Source organism: Poecilia formosa, unplaced genomic scaffold (genome assembly GCF_000485575.1).
Source record: "Poecilia formosa unplaced genomic scaffold, Poecilia_formosa-5.1.2 Scaffold1065, whole genome shotgun sequence".
NCBI classification, from domain to species: Eukaryota; Metazoa; Chordata; class Actinopteri; order Cyprinodontiformes; family Poeciliidae; genus Poecilia; species Poecilia formosa.
This window is the reverse complement of record NW_006801004.1, coordinates 13,235-24,952: the sequence shown is the minus strand read 5'-3', so window position 1 is coordinate 24,952 and position 11,718 is coordinate 13,235. Positions and strand designations below refer to the sequence as shown.

General features: G+C 37.5%; 1 protein-coding gene across 1 annotated transcript; it reads right to left on the bottom strand.

Annotated features, from left to right (window-relative positions):
* Positions 1–58: 58 nt before the first annotated feature.
* On the bottom strand, positions 59–7,113 carry LOC103132456 (cytochrome c oxidase subunit NDUFA4-like). The gene is made up of 3 exons (XM_007544267.2): positions 6,856–7,113; positions 3,275–3,360; positions 59–329 (listed from the first exon to the last, which is right to left on the bottom strand). Exons 1-3 carry the CDS (start codon positions 6,895–6,897, stop codon positions 137–139), a joined length of 321 nt encoding a protein of 106 aa, XP_007544329.1. The 5' UTR covers positions 6,898–7,113; the 3' UTR covers positions 59–136.
* Positions 7,114–11,718: the final 4,605 nt, after the last annotated feature.

The window sequence follows — 11,718 nt, the reverse complement described above, 5'->3', positions numbered from 1 at the left end:
TTGTAACTTGACAGAATGTAAAAATGTTTTAGAGGTGTGCTTATTTCTTTCAGATCATGTTTAAACAGACTTGACAAAAAGTTTGAAGTAGGTGCGATCTTCTTGTGATATTTTGCTAATGCTAAATAATTTTACTCTATTTAGGAAAAAAAACAATACACTTATGGTGTTTGCTAGATTTTCTGTGACTCAGAGAAGCAGTGGTGGTTTTGTCAAGATTAGGATTCTCTGCAGCAGCTGTAAATTGGGGGATGGGAATTGTCACCTTGTACTGATAGGTCGGATCGAGCTTGTTCCAGGGCTCAGGGTTGTTCTTTTTGTCCCAGAAGCTGCAAATGTGGGATGATTCACAGAAAGAGAAGACGGGAGAACAAAATATAAATGTAAGAGGAAATAAAAGAATGGGTGCAGAATAACTAAGGGCAGAATTACAAGATGTCAAATAATGTAACAAATAAGGAAAAAGAAAACAAAGGAGAAGAATGGCGGAGGCAAAACGAGACTCGTAAACTGAAGGGAGACAAAAGTCAGGAGAGGAAAAAGTGATTATGAGATGAAGTCAGCCCAGTGAATTGGCAGTCCTTTCCCTGTTCATTAACCAAAGTCTAGATTTCGCAGCACTCCAGAGCGACAGTCCATTCCTCCACTTCCCCCTCCAGCAGCACATTACGGTGCCAAAGCACAAACAAATGGGGATGGCAGAAGGAGCGCGTCTGTCCCCCTGTGTGTCCATTACAACAAACACTGGGCAGCCTGAGAGGGAGGCAGCCACTGACCACAGCACTCATCACCAGCTGGTGATGAGGTCAGGCTTTATGGCTGACCCTCAGAACAAGAGGTTCTGTGTGGCCTGAAATGGGACGTGATCTATCTACATTTACTCTACGTGAGTGGTCACAGAGTTCGCTGCAATTGGTGTGGCTCTGGCACACAAAATTCAATGTTTTTTTTTTTTTTTTTTTGTATTTTTACTACTTGCTTATCATTCCATTTTAAAAAGATAATTCAGGATTTATTTTTTTTTAGAAGAGAATCTGTTTGAAGGATCATACGTATTTAATGTCTTAACCCGAGGAGATAAATAACTATGAGATGAAATTACTACAGTAACACTATACAAAAAAAAAAACATCACAGTTGTTTATGCAAATTGAAAATTTGTAAATCTTTAAACTACTTTGATCATTACAGTGAACAGGTGATACACAGTAGAGGTTTATTGTTTGCAGTGGAGGCAGTAAACCCGGTGCCACCAAATAAAACACTTCAGTGTTTTCAGACACATCTGTTGTATGTGCAAGGTTTTTTTTTTTATTTTAACTTTATTTTTATCTTAGTGTAATATGGTGATCCTGCTAAATTTGCTATGCAAAAAACTAGTTGCTATATAAACTGTTTTGTCTTATCGGTATCTTGTAAATGGATGGCACTTGGCAAAAATCCAAACACTTACTTTTAAAATTCAGACACTAATTGTTGCTTTTTTTTTGTTTAACTTCCGTTTTCTTGCAGCTAAAAACATCTAAAGTTCTTTTGATTCATTGACGTCACCTGCAACCTCTGCAGGTGCAGGTGACGTTGATGCGTACTTAATATGCGGCAGATGTTTTAAACACCATGGCAGGTGCATGCACATCTAGTATAAAAAACAGGGCAGTTCCAAAAGCTTCACTTTTTGTTATGTTTTAGAAGAAGAATGTGATATATCAACCTCTTTGTGTTGAACTCATAGCCTAATAAAAATTATCATATTTCCAGCCATTTATTTTGAATCTTGCATGTGTTGACATTTGACAGCAACACAATTAGAAACATGGACACAATCACATTTGAAAGCCTCACTGTGTTCATCATGGTGTAAAAAGAGGGAAAATGAGAAAAGATGATCAAACTTCTTCCTCAAAAAACATAATCCATGCTACTGGACTGCGAGGAAGACGTTTGTGTAATCTGTCTACTGCCAGATGGGGGAGACAAAATTTCTGCTTAGTCTAAGCGGCTCTTTGTGGATTATGAGCTCAGCTTTGGGTGTGTTTTGCTGAAGAGGCTTTTAGTTCACTTCCTTTAATGACTGCGTAACATTTGGACCTAGATTCTGCCAACATTAGCAGAATCTATCCTTCCATTTTATTTTAGGTAAATTTAAATCCTGTGTTGTTAGTTACTTCGTAATCCTTAAGCGGAACATTACCACCACCCCCATGCTTTTGAGTTGGCAACTTTGCTAATCTATTTTTATTTTATTTTTTTCATTTTTTTTACACAGCATGTGTTTGATAATGGTGCATGGCCAAAGAGCTCCATATTGCTCCTCTGACCTACCCAGGTGTTGTTGTGCACACTTCACTTGCTTTTATGAGAAAGTCGGTCAGCTTTCCCTCTTGTGATTATTTTATGTTGATTGTCTGCGTCAGTGCTGCAGGGAGGAGCAGTGCCGGCTAAATTCTCAACCAGTAGCTTTACAGTTATAAGCAAGGAGCAAAACAATATTACAAACTCATGATTTGGTGTCTTAACACAAGTACAGCAACCTTCAACATTTATAGGCACCTGTGGTGAAGTACTTTAAAATGTAAAATGAAATAAAAATCATACTAAATTCACGTTTTTAATGTAGCAGCATAAAGCAATTTGTAAACACTTTTTTCTATAAAGCCACACTGCCAGTGCATAAAAAATATATTAAATTTGTTTTGTTTTTTGTTTTTTTTTGGTCCAAATTACAGATGACACACTTGAAACTCATGTCAGTACTTACAGAGTAGACCTGACACACATTTTAAAATGTTTTCTAAGAATTTAAGTAATCCAGGACTTCCTTTTCCTGGCGATATAAATAATGTGATTCTGAGACCTACTTCTCTCAGCCCCTCTTTGAGAAGGAATAGAATATAAAACATTCTAATCAAGTTACGAAGACCTTTTGAGCTCATTGTACGAGCTACTTGTCATTGCACCGTTTGTGAAAATGTTGCTAAAGGGTTAATAGACGAGGGATGTTGTGATGACTTCCTGTAGGCAGAGTTTCAGAAAGACCAGTTTCTCAAGAGATACAGGTCCAATTTCAAGGTGTTTAGTAACTAGTCAAATTTCTTTTAAGTCATATTTGATACAAATAGCATTTTTACAATAATTAAAGTTAACATAGTTTCTTCACTGTGCTATAAAATGACACTATGTGGCTGGAAAACACATAATACTGCCCCATCAAAGTTTGTGGTCGTTTGGAGACAAACTGCAGCAGAAGTAAATTCACTACACCAGGCAGCCTTACGTGACATGGGGCCCTCTTGCCAGACGGATCAGGTAGAGCGTGGCACCTGAGATGCCCAGAGTCATGAAGAAAAACTGAGGGATTAACTGAAGACAGGAGAGAAAGGACGAATTAGTCTCAGACCACTATGATAAATGTCATAAGAACAGTGCATCCCATCACTCCATTGACTATATGAACATGTATTTGTGTGGAACCCATACACACACACAGACAGGCACACACACACACACACACGCATACAGGTAGTTATTATCATTCTTCTTTCACCTCTCTGTGCCCTTTTGCATATGCATGAAGCTCAGGCCATGTGCGAGGTTGCTCACTGTCAGCATGGGTTGAAAAGGCAAGGACACTAAAGAAGCAAGAACCATCATCTGCACGTGTGTGCGTGTAGGCGTGTGTGTGCGTGTATGTGTGTGTGTGTGTTTGCAGCAGATTTTCTTCCTATAACACTATACCTGTCAGATTGAGCAAAAAACACACTTTCACACAAACCCGGTGAATTTAGACACATACTGTGGGCAAGTGTGTGTGTGCAGAGGTTCTGACTGGTGACTCAGACAGGAATTAAAATAAAAAAGCATGTTAAGGGGACAGGAGGATTATGTGATTTGTCATCTTAAACACCTAAGCTTAGGTGAGAGAAACCTTAAACCGCGCCGCATCTATTTGTCGACACTTAACTGCCTTATGTTTCTTGCTTGCTTTTGCCGTGCACAAATCAGAGGGAGAGCCACACCGCTGGCCAACATCTGTTTGCGGCACACACAGATCTAGTCAAGCTGTAGAGAGCTGACAGTTTGATCAGGTTGAACTGAAGGATGTCTCTACTCAGCTGCATCCAGACATCTGTCCTCCGCTAAATGCAATGCCACTCGTCTAGTTGTTGATTAGAAGGATGTCTAATGATAAAACTTTAATTCTTAACAACACTGAAACTTCTGGTGGATACAGCAGCATTCCCTCAGGTACACAGAACCACACAGGACTGCTGGAGGAAACGCTACTCCCAGAAAAGAAGGAACATGCTACAATAACCTTTACTTTATAATCACAAGAATGAGGGAAATTATTTCAGAGTGTTCCCTTAATACCAATGTGTTTAAAGTTATATGTATACAAATCTTTTCATGAATAAATCCAACGTTTTACTGTTCGGCTTAACCCATTTCACAGTGTTACCTCTACTCCTATTCAAAGATTAAACATTTCCCTTAGCCCCATGTTCATAACTGTGAAGGCTACAGGTTAAAATACACTATATTACCAAATGATATCACTTGTATGCCTCCACACACAGATAAGCTTGAGTAATATCCCCTGTTAATCCATAGGGTTTAGCATGATGTTGGCCCAACCTTTTCCACTAAAACAGCTTACACTCTTCTGGGAATTTCTTCCACAAGGTTTAGAAATGTTTATGGGAATTTTTGACCATTCTTCCAGAAGAGCATTTATGAGGTCAGACACTAGTATCAGACAAGAAGGCCTGGATCTCTAATACATCCCTGAGGTGTTCTGCTGGGTTGAGGTTAGGACTCTGTGCAGGCCAGTCAATTTCTTTCACAACAAACTTGCTCATTTATGTGTTTCTGGACCTCGACTTTTGTACTGGTGGTCAGTCATGATGGAACAGGAAGAGGCTATCTCCCATGCTGAACATTTAACATAACATAACTTAATTTACTAATTGAAACACATAATACAGGTTAACCCAGAATGATGCTTTTCAGCCTTTATTTCTGTTATTTATGATGATTTTTCACTTGCAGCCGTTAAAAACATTTAATTCCTTGGGTCATCAGGGCAACACAATTTTTTTGTTCTCGAAAAGTACTTTTAATCAGACAAATGAACATTATGAAATGCAAACTATGTCAACATATTTTAGCTCTAAGTTGATTTTTAGAAAGTAATTTAAGAAACCCATTGTAAGCTTGATTTATCCACTTCAAAACAAGTTCGGAAGCATTTTTGAAATCCATCCATCATTAGTTTGTCAATACCCATCATCCATCTCTAAATTCATTCATCACCATTATGACTCCTGCAGCACACTTGTTGTTAAGTTGAGCGTTTACCTTTCATACGCAACACTTATTACTACTTTGCAACATCAGTCAACTGGCTTGTATTTGCTCTCCTGCATACATGTGCTGCTGCCTTTTGCTGCCGTTTGCTTTATAGATTGTCTTGATCGCACATTCTCTGTCTGCCCATCTGCCCTTTTGCCCGTCCACATGTCATCCATCCATCAGTTTGTCCACTGATTTATCATCTGTAATCCATTTGTCTGTCCATAAGCCATTCATCTCCTCACAGTTCAAGCTATTCAAGATTCCATGTTTAAACACTGCTCTCACTGAAACTATCTGCAGAAAATTAAAAGACAATTTCTTATTATCATATTACAGAGTTTAAGATGATAAATCTGAAACTACCACTTACAAAAGTGTTTTATTTTAACATTAAAACCCTACTTTTAGTGCAAAGCATCTCTACAGACTCTATGACCTTGGAAATTGGTTCATAGAGCACACACACACACACACACACACGCACACACACACACACACACACACACACACACACACACACACAGTGTGCTGAGTGCAGAAGCATCAGCTCTGTCATCGCCAGAGTAAACACAAGCAGCAAACACACACACACACATACACACAGAGAAGCAGGTCACCTTTGATCTGACACATACACACAAACAGGGAGCAAATAATGAAGACATGCTCGTGTGTAGGAAGTCATCTACTGCATGGTTCTGATACCTTCACACTGAGCCACAAACTGAGAGGTTCACCTTTCACCATCCAGCCTGACCAATATAGGAAGTGTTTTATACTCGCAGGGGTTCGATACTGTTGCTGCCCTTATTACTTTTCTGGTGCACTGCCAAGCCAGCCCTGTCAGTCCATGAATTTGGGTCACCCTCAGTATAGCTCTGAGGCAACAGAGGGGAAAAAAAAAAAAAAAAAACAAGCACACACAGCTTGTGTCTTCCTTTCTTCTTTTTATTTATTAAGATAGTAAAGCAAATTAAGAAGCCAGGGAAATTATGTGCTGTCACAGTGCTGGTTTCAAACATTTTAATGTTATTTAGGAACTCACACTCAAAGGTCTTTTAAGTTTCCAGAGCATCTGGAGCTTTCAGCTGAAGAGTTCACCCCTTTTCTGTGTTGGGTTTGTTGTAATTGGTAAAAAAAAAAAAAAAATCTCATTAATAGGTGTTGTCATGGCAAAAAAAAAAAAGTTTCTCTTTGGCAACACCACTAGCTCATACTGTTTGTACTTTTCTTTGTCATGTTTGCATTATATTGTAATATATTTCAAACATTATATGTGAAGCATTAATACCTTTGTTGCATATTTAAAAAAAAAAATGTTTCCAAGTAAATAAAAGAAACTGTTTTGTGCATAAAAATTATGCATCCAGTCCATACTACTTGTCTATACTGCTTGTATTTATCCTACAGTTTTCAAAATGGAAAAATCCTTACAATTCTGTCTAGTCTCATGTCTCAGAAAAAATTAAGGTTCAACAAATAACGTGTAATCCAACCTACCCCTGGATGTTTCTTCGCGTGCTGAATCATGTCCTTAATCATCTTTATTATTCCTCTGAAAATGTGTCCTCCTTAATAAAAGCCAAACCACATAAAACGAGGAACCAGCTGTTAGTCACTAACTGATGACCGTATCCATGTGAGATAATGTCTCTGTGCGGATTTATTGAAATAGTTTTTTGTTGGCTGACGTACAGTTTGTCCCCCAGAGCAGTGAGACCTGTTGCCAGTCTCCCAGCCGTCCTGCCTCCCTCTCGTATAAGAGAGAGGGTCAGAGGCGACAGGGAGACAGAGGCAGAGACGTAAGTCCTAATCCTCATAATCACATCTGTTCGAGTCACTGTATGTTTCTACTGCAGCTGTATGTTTCGAGTGCTCTGTGTCCTAAACTTTTTCTGTTTTTTTGCAATTTGGTAATGAAACAAGAGTGCAGAACAGTTTGTTATTGTTAACCAGTCACTGTTTGTATGTATTGGTCCTGCTTAAAACTTTCAAATCATCCCTCTGGAGATGCAAGAAAGTTTTTTTTTTTTTGTTTTTTTTGCAGTGCATCATGTCATCTCTAAGGAGGAGTTATACCAACAGCCAGCATGTCCCTAGGGTCCAAACCTTTGTTGTGAACATGGTAATGGCAATTGATTAGTCAATGGTGCTGCACATGCAGATTTTAAAGGTTCCCTAACAACCCCCTGCAACCTAATGAACCTAATGTAATTAATACCTTAATGCTATGCAGGGTAAATTGCACAACCTACTGCTGTTCTTTGCTTAAGGTAACTGCTGTGTTCACATCATTTATCATGCTTATGTGAAGAGTGCAGAGTCACTGTACTTTATTTGTCTCACATCGTCATGAATTTATGTTAATTTACAACTAAAATCTTTACTTGCATAAAAGTTTTGGTTGTAATGAGATAGCTGGTCTGTCACATAAAAATTATATTATATATGACAGACCAACACAAAGTAGTTTCTTGATGAAAGATGTTCGTCAAGAAGTTCATGGTAATTCTGGTCCCTCTGACAGCAAGTATTTAAGATCGCGAGTATTTAAAAAAACCCCACAATAAATCTTTGTAGTTTGCCACGAGCCAAACGGGGAATCAAACTGTTTGGGCTGCATAAAAATATGTGGAAGAAAACCATAACTCCACTTCAGTGTGAATACCAAACAATCTCCAATGTGAAACACGGTGGTGATGTAAATGCTTTTGGAGGAGACAGGGTAGGTGGTCAGATGATGAGATTATGGGTGGAGCTAAATATAGAGCAACTCTGCAAGAAATCCTGTTAGAGGATGCAGAATGCTTTACCTTCACCTTCTAGCAGGACAGCTCAATTCAGTTGAACTGGTATTTAAATTGCTATACAATTGGTGATTTACATGCCAGCAATTTGCAACAAATGTTGTCCTGAGGTACTATGCAAACAGTTCATTTGAATTCTATCATACATAGATCCTAATAAATCCTGGTTATCAAACAGGGCATTATATAATCAACCCCAGGCAGGTTGCATTGAGTCATTGACAGTGACTGTAAACAGAGTGCATTTATGTGCTTGAATGGCCAAGTGTTATATTCTCTGCATTTGACAGTAGGAATAAGAGGGCAAAACAATAAACAAAGCCCAGGAATTGAAAAGCCAGAAACAAAAAATGCATGAAAAGGCTTACATTTATAAAATAAAAAAATATATATATACTGCTCAAAAAAAATAAAGGGAACATTTCACTTTAATTTTGTGTGTGGCTCCAAATCCAGGCCCCCATTGGTTAATAAATTTGATTTCCATTGATGATTTTTGTGTGATTTTGTTGTCAGCACATTCAACTTTGTACAGAATATAGTATTCAATGAGAATATTTCATTCATTCAGATCTAGGATGTGTTATTTGAGTGTTCCCTTTATTTTTTTGACCAGTGTATATGAAAGACAAGAAAGGACCATTTGAGGATTGGAATATAAGAGAAAACTGGCAAACTAAATCAAGGGTTCACCAAAAAGAAGGAGCTACATAACAACTTTCTCTTTGCCACCATTGGACTGTGACATAACCTTCGTCGTGAGCTCAGACAGTCCCCACATTGCCAATTAGTCACCATTACTAGCACCCCTCACAGCTTTATGCTGTGATGATCAGAGGGGACATAGTGGTGCCCACCAACAGCTGCAGGAGGCCCAGGGCCAACAGAAAACAAAGAAAAGCCTCACCCAAACCACACACGAGATTCTGAATATAAAAACAAACCAACATTCATTAGAGAATCTGAGGCAAGAACTTCTGTGAAGGTGCTCTCCATTCAATCTGCCTGAGTTTGTTTGGATTAACGTATTTTTTCCAAAGAATGGTGACCAAAATTGTATTTTTCTGTATGTCCACAGGAGGTAGGGACATGATAAACAATATACACATGCCATTGTTGAGTTTACTCTATCTGCATCACTTGAGATACCCCCATTTTACCCACTTTTAACTTGTGCCTGCTGTATTAAAGTCGCATAGATGTTTGGGAGTGATTTATGCTGCGCTGCCTTCATACAGCTATCTTATGAGTCCCCGTAAGTTGTTTCACCCGATGCTTTTTGGTAGAAAGAATGCTATTTCTGTGTACTACATGTCAAAGGTAATGGGTGTAATTTTTCACCCAGCAAGGATAGGGAGATTGATGAAGGCTGATGGGGAAGGAAAGGTGCTCAACAAAAGAGGTTTGAAGGAAAATGAGATGCATTAAGACGAGAGAGGTGAGAGAAAATGTCGATATGCGCTCTCCCATTCACTCATCACTCTCTCTTATTGTTCTCCTGAGCAGATTGCAAACCGAGTGTTTCAAAGAGACAAAATGTAGTATTTAAATGCGTTTCCTATTGGTGATAATGCTAAGAGGAAGGGTGGCTTTAATGAGATTTTCTTCTTATGAATTGATTCAGCACATGGAAACTGTCTAGAGTCCTGACCCCACCCTGTTTGCGGTTTCCCATAACCTTCATTAAAGAACCCGGGATTCACCTTTTAGTAAATTGTTTTTACTGCTCTTCAGTCTCTATAGGTTACTTTAAGACTGCTCTGTGGCTCACGCATTTAGTTTTCTGTAAGGCATAACATGGCCTAAAATTTACATAGAGACACTGGTTCGTTCGTATAGTTTAATGTAAAAAGGTTGTGAACAGCTGCTGGATACAAATTGATACGTTGGGTAATATTGATGATAGTTTTATACCTACCAGAGGCCCAAACTTTGTGGTGGGCAAATTAAAATTATGGCTGGAAATTGCATTCTGTGATAGCGCTGATATACCTTCACATATTATTTTTAAAAGGTTAAAAATGGTTTGCGAAAGTTGGTGATCTTAAAAAAACAGATTTGACCCAAATATCTCTAAAACTGGCCATCTGTGGGATGTACTTGACGAACATCAATTCAAAGAGCTCACATTAACAAACAAAAATTTCAGTAGAAGTCCTGTTCCAAAGCTCGATTCATTTTATTTAGTATCATGTAAACAATTTTACCACAATGACTAAAATGGATGCTATTATCATAACTCCTGTTGTTGCTGCTGCTGCTGCTGCTGCTGACGGCTCGGGGCTATTCTGTTCAGAAGACAAGTGATGTGTGTGACTTTGGGTCAGGTCAACACTTTATGCATTAATTTGTTATGTTATGACTAGACAGTATAAAAAAAAATATCAGCATTGTATAGGTGTTGGTATTTTAAAACTTTTTTTGATTATGTAATGACATAAGATGAGTATATAATATCAATCATTTTGAAAATTCATCCACAGAAATGCTGACAATGCCCAGAAAGTGAGTCTACATCACACCGATATTTGAAGCCTCAGCATTGGCTGCATATGCATTTTGGAATTGATTTTATGGTGCAGTATGTATATTCTTATGGTTTTAAATCCAACCTTTCTGCCAGATCAGGATGGATATATTTGTTTCTGTGTTTCCTCCATGCAAACTTGTGTTTCCTCGTAATTATTTGAATTATCTGTTTATATATTTTTCATTTCTCTTACATATTTTTGGTTATTTGTCTGCTTTGACTTTCTGTATATCATATTACAATCCATTAAACTGTACGAGTAAAATTTCTGGTGGTATGACTTACTTGCAGAATCTGTAATTAGCTAAACACATTTTTATTATCAATATATAAATATTACCTATTTATATCCACAAAATAGACAATATTTTCAGTCCAGAGAGTCTTTTTGATGCTGAATTATTGAATGAATAGACACATGAGCTCAACAACAAATATATTTATTGTCTTTAATCTGTTATTTAGGTTTTTCAATTTGTGCAATGTGTTATACTTATTCAGTTTTAAAACAATCAATCAATCAATCAAATTTTATTTGTATAGCACATTTCAGCAGCAAGGCGTTTCAAGGTGAATAACATAATTAAAAAAACAAAATAAAAACAGCATGTGACATTGAATGTGTTTCAGGAGCCCTGGATGATTCACATAGCTTCTTTAAAAAAAAATACTTTTTTAGAAATGTGGATACTGACATTAGCAATGGAAAAACATGTTTTGCACTGGTTTAGTATTTAAGGCTTGAATAGCTTTGGTGACAGACCAACTTCTTTTGCACAACTTGCACACAACAATAGTCAATACAAAAGTTTTGACTTGGGATTTCTGTATAGCAAAAAATTAATCGCATTCAAAATTTTAACCTGTGCAATGAAAAATTAACACCTTAAAGTTACTCGCGTAAAAATTTAATGTTTTAATGTTTCCAAGTTCAAATTACTAATCATTAAAAAGTTTGTCACATTTTTTTAGCAGACAATTGAAAATATTTAAAAATACATATTTCTTTTGCTCTATTTCTTGGAC